Raw genomic sequence first — 17666 nt, 5'->3', positions numbered from 1 at the left:
TGAACTAGTTATTTTTCATCAGTTTCAATACTAATTTCCTTTATTAACAACTGGAAAATATTTTTTAAAGAAACATATTTTTAACATAAAAAACATATTTGCTCTACCGCTCATCAAATATTCAAAATCCCTACAATGCAAAAAGCCCTTGGCTCTAGAGAACAGAGGCCTTGCAAACTGAATATAAAACCTCATTTACAGTGTCAGATGCAAATATTTACATGGCTGAAGATTCATGTTCAATCTAATCTTTTATCCTAATCTGTGACTTCAACCTGAGATAATATAATAGAGGTAATTACATTCATACAATATCACAAACAGTACCAACAAACTCACAAAGGCCTTTTAAAAGAAACAATTATAAATTAATTCTTATAATAATAATAATAATAATAATAATAATAATAATAATAAACAGCTTAGAATGTCATCAGTAATTCACACGCACACATCCTTTCTCTATTTGGTATAATGGGCCTGTGATGAAAACGACTGTTTCACTCTGTGATTGTTATGCAGAAAATAAACAAGCTACTCCAGGCTAAATTAAATTGAGGCAGTAATGGACATATTGTATTCAGGCTGGTATATTTTGTTTATGCTCCATTTAATATATTAAACATTAGGGAAATACAAAGAGATGTTTCTCTATGATGCAACAGCAGCTCTCACAGGGAAAATAATACTGATAACATCTGTATAGTAATCAGTCAGGCCTGCATGCGCTGACTATCAACGACTTTCACATCACAGCAATATAATATAAATTAATTTTACAGTTAATCAACATTTCCAACACATAAAATGATTAAATAAAAATATCTGGACACACAGTTAGAAAGCTGTACTTATATTTCTATGAAGATAATTAAGATTTAATTCACAGCAGGAGTGAATGTGACATTATCTGTTGTAACTTTACTGATATAAAGTAAAATTATGTTCACCTGTTGACAGTTAGACTCACCTGCTGTGACGGGATGTCGTTTTCAGGATTTGCTATTTAATATCTTGAGAAATGTGAGTGTAAACTCTGTTAATTAGTGTTAAATAGACTTTGCTTCGGTATTTTCATTTTACTTTGATTATGTTTTTATACTGTTATTTTTTTCTATGTGTGGTTTTCTTTACATTTTAGAGGATTCATGTCATTCTCTAGTGAAAAGAAATATAAATAAACAATAAATAGAAACAAAAAACAAAAAAAAAACAACAAAAAATATTCGTATCATCATTAAATTATTTTCTGTATTCTGTGCTAAATGTGTTTTGAACATTTAAAAACTTCTGTGAACCACAACTACAGAATCCTCAATAAAGAAAAATCAATTAGAGCTGCACCAACCAATTAAATTAAAATTTTAACATTAAAATCACAAAGTAAATAAGTTCTATTCACAGCACAGTATTGTGCAAAAAAAGCAGCGATCCTGATGTGACAGCAGGTCATAAAAATACACTATGCACTATTGTAAATATGGTTAGATGACAGTGAAGTGACAGCAGCAGTCAGCATGTATCAGTGTTTGTAGTGTTCAACCAGTCAGAGTGAGGAGGGCAGCAGTGTGTGAGGAAGTTATTCACAAACCTGATGGCCTGATGGATAGAAGCTGTTCGCCGGTCTGGTTGTTCTGGACTTCACACTCCTGCAGCGTCTGTCTGCTGATGGCGGGAGTGTGAGGAGGCTGTGTTGAGGGTGTGAACTGTCCCTGATGATGATGTTTCCCTCCTGATGACCCTGGTGTTGTAAATGTCCTGAAGTGACGGGAGGAGCTGCTCCTGAGGTGGACTGTGCAGTTGTTTGATCACACGCTGGAGAGCCTTCCTGTCCTGGGCAGTGCAGTTTCCATACCAGACTGTGACGGAGCTGGTAAGGAGACTCTCGACCTCAGTCTTCTTAGAAAGCACAGTCACTGTTGGGATTCGTTGTGTGTTGTGAGACCAGGTGAGATCCTTGCTGATGTGGGTGCCAAGGAATTTAAAGGTTTTCACCCTCTCTACCTCTGTCCTACCTATGTATGGTGGTGTATGCTGCTCCCTCTTCCTCCTTGGATCAAGATCGGGTCTGCCACCTCTCTTCTGTTCGCCGTCTCCAGCCCATCAGTCATCAGTCCAATGACTGTAGCGTCATCTTTGAATTTGATGATGCTGGTGTTGTCCAATCATTCCTCCTGTTCATACTGGATATTAAAAGATCGTTCAAATGTGCTTTCAATGGAAGTGATGGAGGCCAAAATCCACAGTGTGTCCACACAGTCATTGAAAAGTCTGTGTGAAGCTTCTATTCAGCTTCAGCAGTCTGAGTTAGTCATATCAAGTGGATATCTGACACATTTACAGTCTTTTTAGCATCAAATCACCTCTTTGTGTTTCCTCAGACAGTGTTTCCCTGTTTTTAAAAGAAAGCTAAAAACTTATTTCTTCACCTTAGCCTTTAATTAGCTTCTGTCTCGGTCCGCTATGCACCTATGCACTACTGCACTTTTAAAATTTTACTTGTATTTTGTAGAATGTATTTTATACATTCTATGTATTCTATGTCTTAACTTTGTTTTTATTTTATTATATTTTATTATATATTCTATTTTCACTTGATTTTATCTCAATTTTATCAAAATGTTTTATTTCCCCTCTTATGTACATTTACATGTTTTTATGTTCATTTTATGCCTTTTATGTCTTTCTCAATGTGAAGCACTCGGTGCATCGAACTTCTTTTGTTGTGAAGCACTTTGAGCTGCATTTTTTTGTATGAAAGATGCCATACAAATAAAGTTAATTTTGTCATTATTATTATTATTACTGAGCTGCGGTGGAAGTATAGTAACAAAAAGAGAGACTGTAACGTTTAAGGATATCATCTACCTGCCTTGTTTGTGGTGTCTGGATTCGGAGCAGAGTGAGACATCTGTCCCTGTGTTTAGTATCTGTGCTCTGAAACGGAAACCGGAAGTGCGGTGTTTGTTGTTGTTGCTTGATGCGCTTCCATTTGTCGCTTTTACATGTTTAGTTTCACACTTTTTTAATCTTTTTTGTCATCTCTTTCTGTTTCTAAGAAGCTCGTTGAACCCTCTGAGCTTCAGTTCGCGGCACTAACTAACTGTTATTCACAGCTTTTAACCGTCCCAGCGGTTTGTCGGCGTTTGACGCCGGAGCGGGAAGTTTGAAAGAGGCTAGCTGAGGTTAGCATGCTAACGACCAAAACAAGTTAAATTAAAACGGAATCATGTTTGACATAACATGTCATTGGAAAGTGATGTTGTCAGAGTCCTGGACTTTACCGCTGTGATCGAGGACTTTGCCACCAGGAAGAAGACGGTTTAAAGGTAGGAACGGACTTTAATACCTGCAGGTATTTATTGATGTGTGTGTGTGTGTGTGTGTGTGTGTGTGTGTGTGTGTGTGTGTGTGTGTGTGTGTGTGTGTGTGTGTGTTTGCAACAGTCATAAAATTAAACTGCAGTCATGAGTAATTGTTGATACTCTGCTTTCTCTCTAATACACAGAAACTCGTTATTAGTTGTTGTGTTTGTTTGTTTAAAACTACAGACGGGTGACAAATTAAAGGAAAACCTGGTCCAGGTCTGAATGCTGGACCCCTACAGTGAGGGGGGTCTGGTCCAGGTCTGAATGCTGGACCCCTACAGTGAGGGGGTCTGGTCCAGGTCTGAATGCTGGACCCCTACAGTGAGGGGGTCTGGGGGGCTCTGTTATGCTGGCATGGTTTGGGTCCACTTGTCCCCTTAGAGGGAAGGATCACTGCTAATCAATACAAAGTAGTTGTGAGTGATCAGCTTGAGGGCTGGGCGATATGACCACGATATAACACATTTTCTGTAAATTCAATGAATAAATATTTTATATAAAATGACCACATGGAAAGGCCTATTTCTTATTACATTTTGAATTATATACTCGACAAATAAAAGCTATTTACTCATATTTGATTATTTTCTCCTTTTATTTAGAAGCTTTGTGCAAATTTTCAACTCACACTTTTCACTTGGTAAAAGAGGTTGGTGGTGTTTGAGTTTGACGAGGGGACCGGTAGTTTTCTGGTCTGTGTCAGACTTTTCATACCCGAACCACGTCCATACGACAGAAGTCTTAGGTACGAGCTCCTCGTTGGACTCCTCCATGTTTGTTTAGGTCGTCCTGCCTTCGTCCTTTGCCGCAAAGCGTCGTCAAATGACGAAAGATTTTGCCGTGAAGTTTGTGATTTGCGACACCACGATATAAACGATATAACATAAAATGAACCGATAAACGTTTTTCTATCGTCAAACGATACATATCGTCATATCGCACAGACTCTTCCAGGATGACAATGAATGAGTTTGATGAGTATTAAATGATGTGAATCATATGTGATGACCTTCAGCTGACGTGTTAGACAGCGCTCTTCATCATCATCATCATCATCATCACAACACCACATGAGGGAAGATCTTTATGAACAATGATGTTCATCCCTCCAGAAGATCAATAACAAAGAGCTCTGAAGCTGTTCTGGCAGTACGTGGAGGTCCAACACCACACTAACACACTTAATGTTGGTTTTTTTCCTTTAACTTGTCACCTGTCTGTATGTTTGTGGTTTTAGCAATAATAAATATTTTGGAGGGTTGGTGGTTTTTTAAGTTAAAGCACATTTATGTTACCTGTAAAATGCTGTGTACAGTACATGAAATTGCCTTTTTAATTAGTTTGTATACTTTGAAACAGAACTTTAACGGGATTATCTTTTATTTTAAAAGCTTACATTTTATATTAGTAGTGTAATATGAGAATAAACTTAATGTTAAAATTATACATAAAACAGTAAATCTAAATACCTAACAGGGAAACAGGCAGTGTGTGTTTAAACCAACAGATGAAACACACTCAGCTGTGTAACAGACGGTATCATAAAAACATCCTGTATGGTTTATATTTGAACCAGCTCATAAACCAGTGGGAGCTGACCTGAGAGCCTGTCTGTAGCGCCACCTGCCTCTGGCCACCTGTCACTGCTACAGCTGCTGGTGCCACGATGTCCCTGATAAGATGATTCTCAAACAAATCAGATACACGTTCCTGTGGGTAATGTCGCACAATTAACTGTTCATCTGACCCATATAATGTTAACTGATCACTTAAATGAGGATACATATTCAGAAAACTGTAACGTTGCCGGCTTCATCTATGTGTTATCAAGTTATAGATTTGTGTCATTCAGGCAGGTTTTAGTGTTGTAAATGTTCTTTAAGGCTTTATTTTATTTATGTTACAGGAGTTTGTAACCATATTAGACCAAATAATGACACCAGTGAAGAGAATAACACAACAGTAAGATAACAAATAACACTAAAACTGGGTCAAAACAACATGAAGCCAGTCTTACTGGTGATATATGGACCCAAACTGGGTCCCAGTGTAACTCAGTGATGTTCCTGTTGTTGGAGGTGTGATGCTGATTGTTAAAACACAGATAGAAGCAGCTGATGTAGGTCTACCTGTGTGTACTACCGTCGCATGGCCACTGAGAGGCGCACTGGTGTTATTTCTCCACGTCTGTGTAACTCAGACAATGCCCCTTGCTTTTACTTCGACAGTGAGAACAGGAAGTGTGTGTTGATGGTTGGTGCCTGTGTGTGTGTGGACGCTGCTCCTGCTCCTGCTCGCGCAGCCTCCTCCGGTCGTCGTCATGGTGCAGATGATGGAGTCGCAGTGCGAGTATTTCATGTATTTCCCGGCGGTGCCCATCACGGATCTGTCGGACCCGGCCCGCTACCGCACTCTGCCCCGCCGGAGCCACCTCTACCTGGGGGAGACCGTCCGCTTCCTCCTGGTGCTGCGCTGCAAGGACGCGGGGGCGACGCCGACCGAGCACGGCCCCGGTAAGCGAGGGGGAGCCGGGAGGATGCCCCCCATCCGACCGGCGACGGATGGAAGGGAGGAGGGCAGAAACATCCATTATTCATATAGATTGTGATTATTGTATTATTTTTTATACACGCGGACATTTTTAACATGGAGGGGCATCATAATCAGTGGAGGGTGGGTCATGTACAGCTCCTTCCTTATACTGCATGTTTGTGTTCAGGCTGCCAGACTGGAGACAGAATTCATGTACAACTGTAGCACCAGAGGGCAGAAACAAAAAACCCAATATTTACCTTGACACTATGAATAAACCTCTAATACACCAGATGATTTATGAAGTTCCACACTAATTTATATTTATCTTAAAAACAAAGATAATACAACACAAAATACAAGATCAGGAATATACTTCAAATTATTATTATACAATCAGACAAATAATCACATCCTGAGCAGCAGGCTGAAATCCTTAAATAATACATTTATTATAATAATAAAAAAATGCAGGTGTTACCAGATAAGACTGACTCCTGCAGCAGTAAGTTATATTTTCTTGCAGTTTGATGTATTTGTGCAGAAGGATTCAGGTTGAGGAAGCAAGAGACGGAACAGATGTTTCATTTCAGTGTGAGACCTGGAAACAAGTATTAACAGTGTTTTAGAGAATTTATTTACTGAGGTGTCAGTGACTCGAAAATCAACATTCAAACTGGAGAGAATACTGGACCAAACCAGGGCTAAAACACCAGAGAATACTGGACCAAACCAGGGTTAATACACCAGAGAATACTGGACCAAACCAGGGCTAAAACACCAGAGAATACTGGACCAAACCAGGGCTAAAACACCAGAGAATACTGGACCAAACCAGGGCTAAAACACCAGAGAATACTGGACCAAACCAGGGTTAATACACCAGAGAATACTGGACCAAACCAGGGTTAATACATCAGAGAATACTGGACCAAAACAGGGTTAAAACACCAGGAAAAACTGAACCAAACTGGGTCTAAAACACCAGAGAATACTGGACCAAACCAGGGCTAAAACACCAGAGAATACTGGACCAAACCAGGGTTAATACACCAGAGAATACTGGACCAAACCAGGGTTAATACACCAGAGAATACTGGACCAAACCAGGGTTAATACACCAGGAAAAACTGAACCAAACTGGGTCTAAAACACCAGATAATACTGGACCAAACCAGGTCAAAAAACACCAGGTACTATTAGACCAAACCAGAGCTAAAACACCAGGGAAAACTGGAGGGTCTAAAACACCTGGCACTATTAGACCAAAACAGAGCCAAAACTCCAGGGACTATTAAACCAAACCAGGATTAAAACACCAGAGAAATAATTCAAGCTTTAGGATTTTGGAACACGTTTATCATCACGTCCCTTCCAGCAGGGGGCAGTGACGGCATCGCAGCAGGCTTTGGGACGGAGTCGGCCAGTAGCCGGGCGTGGAGGGAGTTGGCCGGCTCTCTGTGCGCCGTGGCCAGCGTGAGTCCAGGCGAGAGCAGCCGTCACCGAGGCAACCAGCATCACCATGACTACCAGAGCAGCGGGGACGAAGCCAACGAGGAAGGCGAGGAGGACTACATCGCGGCAGCGGAGGCGGCCATCGCGGCACTCGGCAGCAGAGTGGACTCCCGGTGTCGGAGCTTCAGGGACTGCAAGCCGCTGCTCATACACAACTCATCTGGGACGGCGGCAAGGGAGTTCCGCAGGGCACCTGTTCAGGTACAGCAGCGTTTTTGAATAAAAAAGATAGTTGTTTATATTTTTAATGGTTAAATTTCTCCATATCTGCTGTCTTTCTCCATGTCAGTCTCCTCTGGACGAGCCGGTGGTGTTGACGGATGAAGTGATCTTCCCTCTCACGGTGTCTCTGGACAAACTCCCCGTCAGCACCCTAAAAGTCAAGGTCAGGAGGAACATCTGACTGTCTGTCTGTCTTCTTTTGGATCTATAACTTTAGGCCGGTTTCACATCGAGGTCCAAGGCGACTCTCCCTTAGAGATTTGGTTTGTTTGATGAAAGCTGTTTAAAGACTCCAGAAAACGGATCTTGAGACGACCATAAAAGGGTTGATCATCATCATCATCATGTACAATATGAATCATGGCGGCCAGAAAGGTTGTCTACAGAAACCTTAATGTCTGCCTGAAACACTGAAGAAAATATCAAATCAATCAGCATCTCGCTGGTATTTAACTGACAAGCGAGAGGATTGTTTGCAATTGAAGCACAGTGCAAAACAGCGTCGTTATTATGACATCTCACACACCCAGACATGACGGGGTCTTCGCTGCTTTTGTGCGTCGTATCACAACTGAAGTATCAATATTAACATAATTAGAAAAAGAGTCTATTTTTCTCTTATTATGGTCGCAGAAATAACTCAAGATCGGACTTCAGTACAGTACTTGAGTAAATGTACGTAGTAACTTTCCACCACTGGATGTAGGTGATTAAATAATTGATCAGAGGGTTGATTCCCTTTTTCCAAACAATTGAAGATTGATTCCCTGCAGAGTTCACCTGTAAACACTAATCATCTTATCTCGTGTGTGTGTGTGTGTGTGTGTGTGTGTGTGTGTGTGTGTGTGTGTGTTCAGGTGATGGTCACGGTGTGGAAGAGGGAGGCGGAGAAAGTGGAGGTGCAGGAGCTCGGCTACCTGAGTGTCCTGCAGCAACGAGAGCCGACACACACTTTCAGACACGACCTGAATACCTTCAAGGCTCAAGGTACCACAAACACACACAAACACACACACACACACACACACACACACACACATGCTATTAGATAACAGGTGTTACTGGTAGCTCCAGATGTAGACACATGGCACTTGGAGGCACTGAAATTAAAACTATGTCAATACAAGAGAGTTTGTTCCTCAAACTGAACACACACAGAAAGGAGTAATAACAATCAGCAGAGTAGCAATTAAACCTCATTAATATTCAACTTTAACTTTATTATTATCCTCAAGGAAAACTGGTCTGACGTCAGTGAGAAGCAACAGTCAGTAGTTTAAGACTTATAAATGAATTAAGTGTATTTGATGATGAATAAAAATATAATATTTAAAATAAAATCTAATAAACATCCAAAAACAGAAACACCATCCTGTGCATGAAAAGGTGGAAGATGCCAGATACACAGAGCTGAATAAAGTGTAAGTTTCTGTATTATATGAAGAGATTCAGTCTTTCATTGGCCACAGAAGTAAAATAGAGTCTGAAGTGTTGAGCGTCCTGCAGCAGCGGCTTGAAGTTGATGATCAGGACGGTTTTTATTTTTATCAGACTGAAGCAACCAAAGCAAACAGCAGGTTCAATAAAACACTGTTCATTACACGCCTTAAAAGATTAAACGCTGCTGAACTTTGCTTTGTACAAACGGCATCGATACTTGTTATCAATGTTAAAGAATTTCTACACAGGAAAACAATCAATGAGCCTCATGCAAGAACACTTTTATCCTAAAACTGACTTTTGTTCAAACAAACTCTGAACTCACAAAGCTGAACGTTCCTCAGATTTCATCATCGACGCCAACTAGGCGACCGGTAGGACTGCAGCTGTTGATTATTTTCATTATTGATGAATCCGCTGATAATTTTCATCAGTAATAATAGTTTCTGATTAACTGTCTGATGATTTAATAATCGTTGCAGTTCTATAAAAATGTTCCCGAAGAGTAAAAGAAGAATCAGAGGTTTCTGCTGTCGTCGTATTAGAGGAGCTGAAACTATCAGACAACATGAATCCATCAGAGCAGCTGCTGCACTGTGACAGAAATTTAAAGAAGAAAAAAAAGTCTTTGTAAAGCAAAACGCTCCGTGACTGATATGAGAGGCGTCATGTGACCGTCACAGAGATATTAGAGGAGAGAATATGATGTTTACTGGACAGAGAGCTGCAGCTGTTTACTGCTGCTGACATCAGCACATCAGGAAACTGGCAGCCAGGACGGTGATGATGATGATGATGATGATGATGATGAATGCAATATTTTATTTGAGTTGATTCAGTATCATTCAGATGAAGACATCATGACTCTTGTAAAGAAAATCAGTTCATGACTTGTACGACTCGTCTCATAAATGGACGTAGTTACCGTGACGACACTCGTTGGTTTCTGAAGCTCAAAGTGAGCCGCTCCGGCCGTCGCCATCTTGGCAGTGCGTGACGCTGCCTAACTCCCAGCCAATCAAAAATGGGCAAAGAGGCGGGCCGAACGGCTGAAACAAGCCACCTAGCAGCTGGCGGACCTGTCACTCAAAGCAGCCATGTCCTTCATTATGCAGAACTTTACGGCTTAATAAAACTTAAACAGGTGAGTTATAAAAACATTCCCCCCCCGTACAGTTGTCATGAAAGAGGAAATTATCTACAGAGACCAAAACCGTTGTTTGTACCAGGCTGTAAACATGTTTATTTCTGCTGTAAAGTTGGGCATTTTAACATGGGGGTCTATGGGGATTGACTTGCTTTTGGAGCCTCAAGTGGTCGTTCAAGGAACTGCAGTTTTTGGCTTCATTTTTCAGTCCCTGATTGAATCACTGATTGTGTTCTGACACAATCAGTGATTGTCTGTTGGCCGAGGGGGAACTCAAGGGCGAGGCCAGCAGGAGAAACATGACTGCACATATTCAGTGGGACGGATACCCCTGCAAGTAAACCCGGAAGCTAGAAACATTTTTGGTGAATACACCAGGCAAGCAGCTCTTATTGGACTGAATAGGCGCCATTTTTGGTCCGGTATCCAGCTCTTATAATACATCCACGGTCCCTGAGCAGGGTTAGCGGTTAGGATGTTATCAAACCTGCCAGCCTCACTGTGATGACAATGAGAATTTGTCACAGTCACTGTGTCCATCGTTGTTTGCCTTTATATATTTATGGCATGTAACATATCATTGAATATATTTTGTGTATGGATTAAACCAATGAGATACAACGTGTTGAGTGTGCTTTAGAGGTGCTGGTAGCTATATTTTGTCACTACAGACAGAACCAGACTAGCAGTTTTCCCCTGTTTCTAGCCCTATGCTAAGCTAGGCTAATTACACCCCAATACAGACATCAGATATCAATCTCACTCTAAAAAAAAAAATTCTTTAGAGTTTGATATAAATTGTGCCCTGAAAACAGAGATAGGTTTTGGACATATTTAACTTAGCTTAGCATAATTTAGCATAAGGATTGGAAGCACTGGGGAACTTCTAGCCTTGAAAAATAATGCAAAGTAAATTTTTCCTTATTTGTACTTTAAAGGCCAAATTGAACAAAGTGGCACACTATGTGAAATGCCATGTGGAGATGATAAAAGAGACAGTTGTTAGCAATGGTTACTTTAAGGATAATAATATATACACTGTAGCACCTTTTTAAAAAATACAAGAATTTCTGAATTCTTGAGATTATTATGGATTAAAGTTTGGTAGCCTGTCATAGTAGTCTTTTTTTCTACATGTCCCACAGGATTTAGTTTGAACCACAAACAACAAAGAACAGGGAAAAACAACAAATATCTCCTAAGTATTCTTCAATCATAAGATGATAAAACTGTAAAACAGGACATAAGTGCAGACTGACATCATCGTACTGAATGTGTTCGTCCACAGTGAGCACCACTCTGACCGTCCTGCCGCCTCCCACCGTCCGCTGTAAGCAGATGACGGTCTCCGGGAGGCACCTCGCTGTCCTCAAAGGTAGGAGATCATCCTGCGTTCGTTCTCATGCTGTCAGAGTTGTTATGGGATTCACACCAGACCAGCAGGTTCATGGTGAGATGTGTAGAGGAGAAGAGGAGGACACGTTCACACTGTAGAGTTAAGAGCAAGAAAAACAGGTTTTAATGTTCATTTGGGCTCCTGACTGTTGGTTTAAGACACACATGAAAAAATTGTGAACTCGTCCTTTAAGCTTAAGAAGATTCATCATCTTAACCTTCAGATGTTTTTGGGAAACGAGGCCCTGATGACTCTACGTTTATATGAATTCAAGAAACAGATGAAAGAGAGAAAATCTACACTTGTGTCACAGTTTGGGTTTACAAGATTAAATAATCACTGGATATTATATAAATATCATTAGTACAGAATCTAAAGAAACCTGCCCTGTGTTTCTTGTCTTTTTTCAGGTGACTATTCAGACCTTCGTTCATAAGCTACATGTGGATTATAATGTTTTTAATCAGTTGCATCTATTGAATAGCAGCAGAAGGCGCTGTCTTACTAGTCATCTGAGTTTAATTTCACTGCACGTTAAGACTAAAATATAGCTTTAATATAGAATTAATACAGAATAATTAACAGTTGTGTCTCAAACTGTAGCGTTCAGTGACTCAACATGAACTAGGTCCTAAACCGTGAATCTGTTTCCTCCTCTCAGTGCTGAATGAGTCGTCTCAGGAGGAAGTGAGTATTCGGGATGTTCGCGTTTTACCAAACCTCAACGCCTCCTACCTTCCCATGATGCCAGACGGCTCCGTGCTGCTGGTGGACAACGTGTGGTACGTACAGAAACGTGTGTTCATGTGAAGTAGAGTTCTGTCACATCTGACTTGGCAAGTCGTATCATGTTATGTGTGATATGAAACACATCAGATTAACATGTTGCTACTGTAGGTGGTGTCATGTTGTGTTTTTTGATTGTGATTACATTATACTGAAGTTATGTCCCACTACAGGAAGTTACATCACATTACACGTTGTTGTTTTGATGTGCTGTGAATCCGCCACGTTGTTACATCACGTCATGATACGATGTCTGTTACATTGTGTTATCATGACGTCATGATCTGCAACATTATGTCATGTTACATTGTTACATGTTTATGTTGAGTTTTCTTCTGTTACACTGTGTTCTGTTGCAGTCACTTCATCATGTTAACGATGGGTTGCGTCACGTTGTGTTACGTTACGGTGTGTTACGTTACGTTGTTTTGCGTCACATTGCGTTACGTTATGTTATGTTGCGTTACGTTGTGCTGCTTTACGTTATGTTACGTTATGTTGTGTTGCGTTACATTATGTTACGTTACGTTGTGTTGCGTTACGTTATGTTACGTTGTGTTGTGTTGCGTTACATTGTGTTGCGTTACATTATGTTACGTTATGTTGTGTTGCGTTACGTTATGTTACGTTATGTTGTGTTGTGTTGCGTTACATTGTGTTGCGTTACGTTATGTTACATTATGTTACGTTGTGTTGTTATTTTGCGTTACGTTACATTGTGTTACGTTACATTGTGTTGTGTTACATTGTGTTACGTTGTGTTATGTTACGTTGTTTTGCGTTACATTGTGTTGTGTTACGTCACGTTATGTTACGTTGTTTTGTGTTGTTTTGCAATACAGTGTTATGTTACGTTACGTTATGTGTTGTGTTACATTATGTCACGTTATGTTGTGTTGTGTTATGTTGTGTTAGAGTATACTGCGTTACACTAAGATTTACTTGCCTTCTGTTACATTCTGTTATGTAACAGTGTGCAGTGTTACATTATATTATGTTGTGAATCAATATTTCTGCATTTGTGGTTTTTACTATTTGAAGTCTTTAAAACTGAGTCTTCACATGATGGAGAACTCACTGGTCACACTGCGTCTCCTCTCCAGCCACCAGTCAGGTGAGGTCGGCATGGCGTCTTTCTGCAGAGTGGACAGTCTGGCCTGCCGCCTTCCCAGCATGCTCAGCGCTTTGGAGGAGCACGACTTTCTGTTCCAGCTGCACCTTAACGACATGCCGCAGGACGACTCCAACGAGGTGTGTACACGTTTCTTACAGGATGTGACCTTTTTTATGGTTATCAGCTTAATGTAACCTTCAAGTTAATGTTTTGGATAATGAAGCAGTTGTTGATCTTAATATTTTCATAGTTTTGGGTACGTTGGTTGTCAGTATGTGTGTTGCTTTATTTCCAGGGGTTAGAGGTTCCCCTGGTCGCTGTGCTGCAGTGGTCAACTCCCAAGATGCCTTTCACCAACTGTATCTACACTCACTACAGGTAAGAAAACCCCAGAAACCCCAAACATGCAAAAAATGTCACGGATAGTACCAGTTAATCCTGTTGTTTGCCATCAATATTTGAAGGGACAGTTCACTGTTCCTTGATATTCACCAGGACACTCATCCTGACCGTCTGTTTACAGTCGAGCTGCTGTCCGTCCTCTCTCTCTCTCTCTCTCTCTCAGGTTGCCCAGTATCCGTCTGGACCGGCCGCGGTTCGTGATGACGGCCAGCTGCCCGAGCACCGTCAGGGTGAAGGAACACTTCAAGGTGAAATACGTTCTGCTCAACAACCTGCAGGACTTCCTGGCTGTACGGCTCGTCTGGACTCCAGAGGGTCAGTGTGTGTTTCTGTCAAGTCAACCCAACATTCCTCCATGAGCAGCAGTGAGGAAAAACTCCCCCAGGAAGAAACCTCAAGCAGAACCGGACTCTAGGTGGACGCCATCTGCCTTGACCGGTTGGGTTGAGATAGAAAGAAGGAGGGAGACAGTTTTAGACAATGAGAGTCCTGGTCCTCACATCTTCAAACAGCTGGTAGAGAGTTTAGAGCTGGTTTTACAGTTAAAGGTAGAAAGAAGTCCAATACTTGTGGTTATTAACTTTGTTTCCAGAATTTAAAGGACGAGTTCACAGTTTTTCAAGTGAGTCTTAAACCAACAGTCAGGAGTCCAAATGAACATGAAACCTGTTTTTCTTGCTGTAATCATTCCTCCTGTTCATACTGACCATTAGAAGATCCCTTCATAATGACCTTACAATGGAAGTGATGGAGGACAAAATCCACAGTCCTCCTTCTGTGCAAAAAATGTATTTAAAAGTTTATCTGAAGCTAATATGAAGCTTCAGCGTCCAAATGAGTCAAATCAAGTAGATATCTTTCAACGTTACAGTCTTTTTAGTGCCAAAGTCCCTCTTTTTGTCACTATACTTCCACCTGCAGCTCAACAGGGAAACACTGTCCGAGGAAACACAAAGAGGGAATTTGATGCTAAAAAGACTGTAAATGTGTCAGATATCCACTTGATATGACTAACTCAGACTGCTGAAGCTGAATAGAAGCTTCACACAGACTTTTAAATGACTGTGTGGACACACTGTGGATTTTATCCTCCATCACTTCCATTGAAAGCACATTTGAAGGATCTTTTAATATCCAGTATGAACAGGAGGAATGATTACACCTGACTGCTGGTTTAACACACTGGGAACACTGGGAACCTGTCCTTAAACGTTCCTAAAGGTTGTGTTGGTTGATTTAATGTAGCTGATTAACAGTAACAGCTAATAACTGCATGTGAAATACTACAACTGGTTCTCAAACACAGCAGACAAATCTAAGTGTGTGTGTGTGTTCAGGTCGTGGTCAGGGCGAGGACACAGCGCTGGCAGCTGTGGTCTGTCACACTCCTCTCAGTAACCTCGGTCACTGTCGGAAAGGAAGCACTCTGTCCTTCAGCGTGGCCTTCCAGATCCTCAAACCAGGACTGTACGAGGTACTGAACCATCATTCAGACAATTTGTGCTGCTTTACCAGCCAGTTCTGGGAAATATGTTGTTGTTTTATGTGCATATATTAAGCAGAAGTGTCAGAAATAGTGACATTTTTTTTTGTTTGCGTCGTCTCTCTCCAGCTGAGTCAGCACATGAAGTTGAAGCTGCAGTTCACAGCTTCAGTCTCTAACCCTCCGCCTGACGCCCGGCCGCTGTCACGTAAGAGGAAACATCATTTTGCTTGTTTTTTTATTTTTCAAATTTAGAATAAATACTGTAGAGTAGAAAATGAGTAACACTGTTTTTATTACTCTTGTACATTGTTTTAAAGCTATAATATGTAATTATTCCACATTAAAATGTCTAAAAACAACTAGACCTATGTTATATATGTTGTTGAGTTGTGTACTTACATTATCCCAAATGTTTCCAACAAGTTTCAAACCCAGAGAAATCTGTAATTTAATCAAAGTAACAGACCGTTTCATTTGGTCGCCTGTCGATGGCGTCATACCTCCTCTACCAAAGAGTAAACACACACCAGATGCATACGGCGGCGCTGTGTTTGTCCGCTACAATGGCGTCTACCAAAGAGTAACTTACACACATACAAGATAATACATCGGCGTTGTGGTTGTTCCACACAAACTGTTATAAATTGACTTTTATTCAGTTTTAAGCCACATTTTCATGATAAATTTAGGTGGTTTTTAACTATATCTTTTAGCCAGAAGAAGGATTTTAGTCATTGGACGTCTGGATCTTAAGTTATCAGAGAAATAAACTGGACAAACGTTAGCAGCAGCTCGGCTAACAGCCCCTCCAGGAAGTCCGGTGGTCACCAAACATCGTCGGAGAAACATTGATTTTTTTAGGTGAAACAGTTTTAATTAGTATTTTAACGATTTTAATCTGCGTGTACGTTTGTTTCTGGAGAGGAGGAGACCTCTGCTGATAATTCGTCTAATAACTCTGCTTGTATGTGTCCAAACTTTATTAAAACTCACAGAACTTTATTTTCATTTCCAGTTGAGTTTCCAAAGATATCAAACTATCATAAATGTGTCTAAAATTACAAAATGTTTCAGTCATAATAAACATGGAGGCTCAGGATTGAATGTTTCACTCAGTTTGATGATCATGTAGCTTCAATAAAGAGTTTGAGCGAATGTTCTTCTGTCACCACTCAGGTAAAAACAGCCCGTCCAGCCCGGCGGTTCGAGACCTGCTGGACCGACACCAGGCCAGTCTGGGTCGATCTCAGTCCTTCTCCCACCAGCAGCCGTCTCGCTCCCACATCATGAGGTACGACACGAACGGCGTCAGGCGTCACTTCGGTGTCGGCCGTCGGTTATAAAGTTTCATGTGATCGTTTTTTGTGTTTGACAGGACGGGCAGTGCCATGGAGCGGCGCGCCATCACTCCCCCCGTCGGCTCTCCGGTCGGTCGGCCGCTCTACCTGCCGCCGCAGGACAAAACGCTGCTGTCGCTCGACAAGATCGCCAAGAGAGAGTGTAAAGTCCTGGTGGTGGATCCTGTCTGCTAGGGAGCGAGGGAGAGATGAAAGAACTGTGAAAGAAGAAAAACACTTCTTTTAAAATCTGGAAATGAATTTGAACTTTAATAACACGTGAAACACTCCAGGATCATAAGAAGATTACAGAGAGAGAGAGAGAGAGAGAGAGAGAGGATTTACAGAGTAGATTACACACTGGAGAGGAAGATGATCCCTTCCTCAACTTCTCTTCATCTTTTAAATTTCCCTGAAACTGAATCTGAAGCTTCAGTGAAACGAAAGACGAGAAGCTTTCATCTTGTGGATTAACTGACTGGATGAACAAACAGACACTGTACCGAGTGTGCACGCTTGTGTAATGTAATGTATTATCATGTTTCTGTATTATTTAAAAGTACACTCGAGGTGGGTGATTTTTACTGGAAGCGTTTGTTTTAAACAAAGAGAACATTCATGAAAATGGCGGAAATAATCACACATCAAGAGGAAGTTTGTCTTTGTTGAGTTCACTTTTTATTCCAGTGTTATTATCAGTCTGTTCACTGTCAGTATCAACAGAAATGTGTCTGTAATAAAAACAAGTGATCACAGGCAGAAAAAAAAAACTGAAGTTTCCTTCATCTCACAATCTGAAGCGTTTACAACAAACATGTTTCTGAATTCTGCAGAACTCTGAAGTATTTTTAGTCACACAAGCAGCAACCTGTTGGTCCAGACTGAAAAATCTCAACTATTTCATGCATTTTCATAAAATTT

At 40.9% G+C, this 17666-nt stretch overlaps 1 protein-coding gene across 3 annotated transcripts; it reads left to right on the top strand.

Moving 5' to 3' along the window:
- Positions 1-2927: 2927 nt before the first annotated feature.
- trappc14 (trafficking protein particle complex subunit 14) lies at positions 2928-16963 on the top strand. 3 transcript variants are annotated; one of them, XM_042431988.1, is made up of 15 exons: positions 2928-3329; positions 4945-5080; positions 5597-5881; positions 7279-7616; positions 7705-7800; positions 8495-8624; positions 11513-11599; positions 12282-12402; positions 13510-13657; positions 13816-13898; positions 14086-14237; positions 15260-15396; positions 15535-15613; positions 16585-16699; positions 16784-16963. In XM_042431988.1, exons 3-15 carry the CDS (start codon positions 5689-5691, stop codon positions 16938-16940), a joined length of 1836 nt encoding a protein of 611 aa, XP_042287922.1. In that variant the 5' UTR covers positions 2928-3329; positions 4945-5080; positions 5597-5688; the 3' UTR covers positions 16941-16963. The 3 variants fall into 3 exon arrangements, with proteins under 3 accessions (XP_042287922.1, XP_042287923.1, XP_042287924.1); XM_042431989.1 differs by having other exon boundaries at positions 4945-5084; XM_042431990.1 differs by having other exon boundaries at positions 4945-5881; positions 7282-7616.
- The last annotated feature ends 703 nt before the right edge of the window (positions 16964-17666 follow it).

Source organism: Thunnus maccoyii, chromosome 13 (assembly GCF_910596095.1).
Source record: "Thunnus maccoyii chromosome 13, fThuMac1.1, whole genome shotgun sequence".
NCBI classification, from domain to species: Eukaryota; Metazoa; Chordata; class Actinopteri; order Scombriformes; family Scombridae; genus Thunnus; species Thunnus maccoyii.
Note: the sequence above shows the minus strand (reverse complement) of the source record. Positions and strands in the feature narration are given on the sequence as shown.

Coding starts and splice junctions, on each gene's coding strand:
- trappc14 (XM_042431988.1), top strand. CDS start 5,689: ATGGTGCAGATGATGGAGTCGCAGTGCGAGTATTTCATGTATTTCCCG. Junction 11,600..12,281: donor GCACCTCGCTGTCCTCAAAG/GTAGGAGATCAT, acceptor TCCTCCTCTCAG/TGCTGAATGAGTCGTCTCAG. Junction 15,614..16,584: donor TGACGCCCGGCCGCTGTCAC/GTAAGAGGAAAC, acceptor GTCACCACTCAG/GTAAAAACAGCCCGTCCAGC.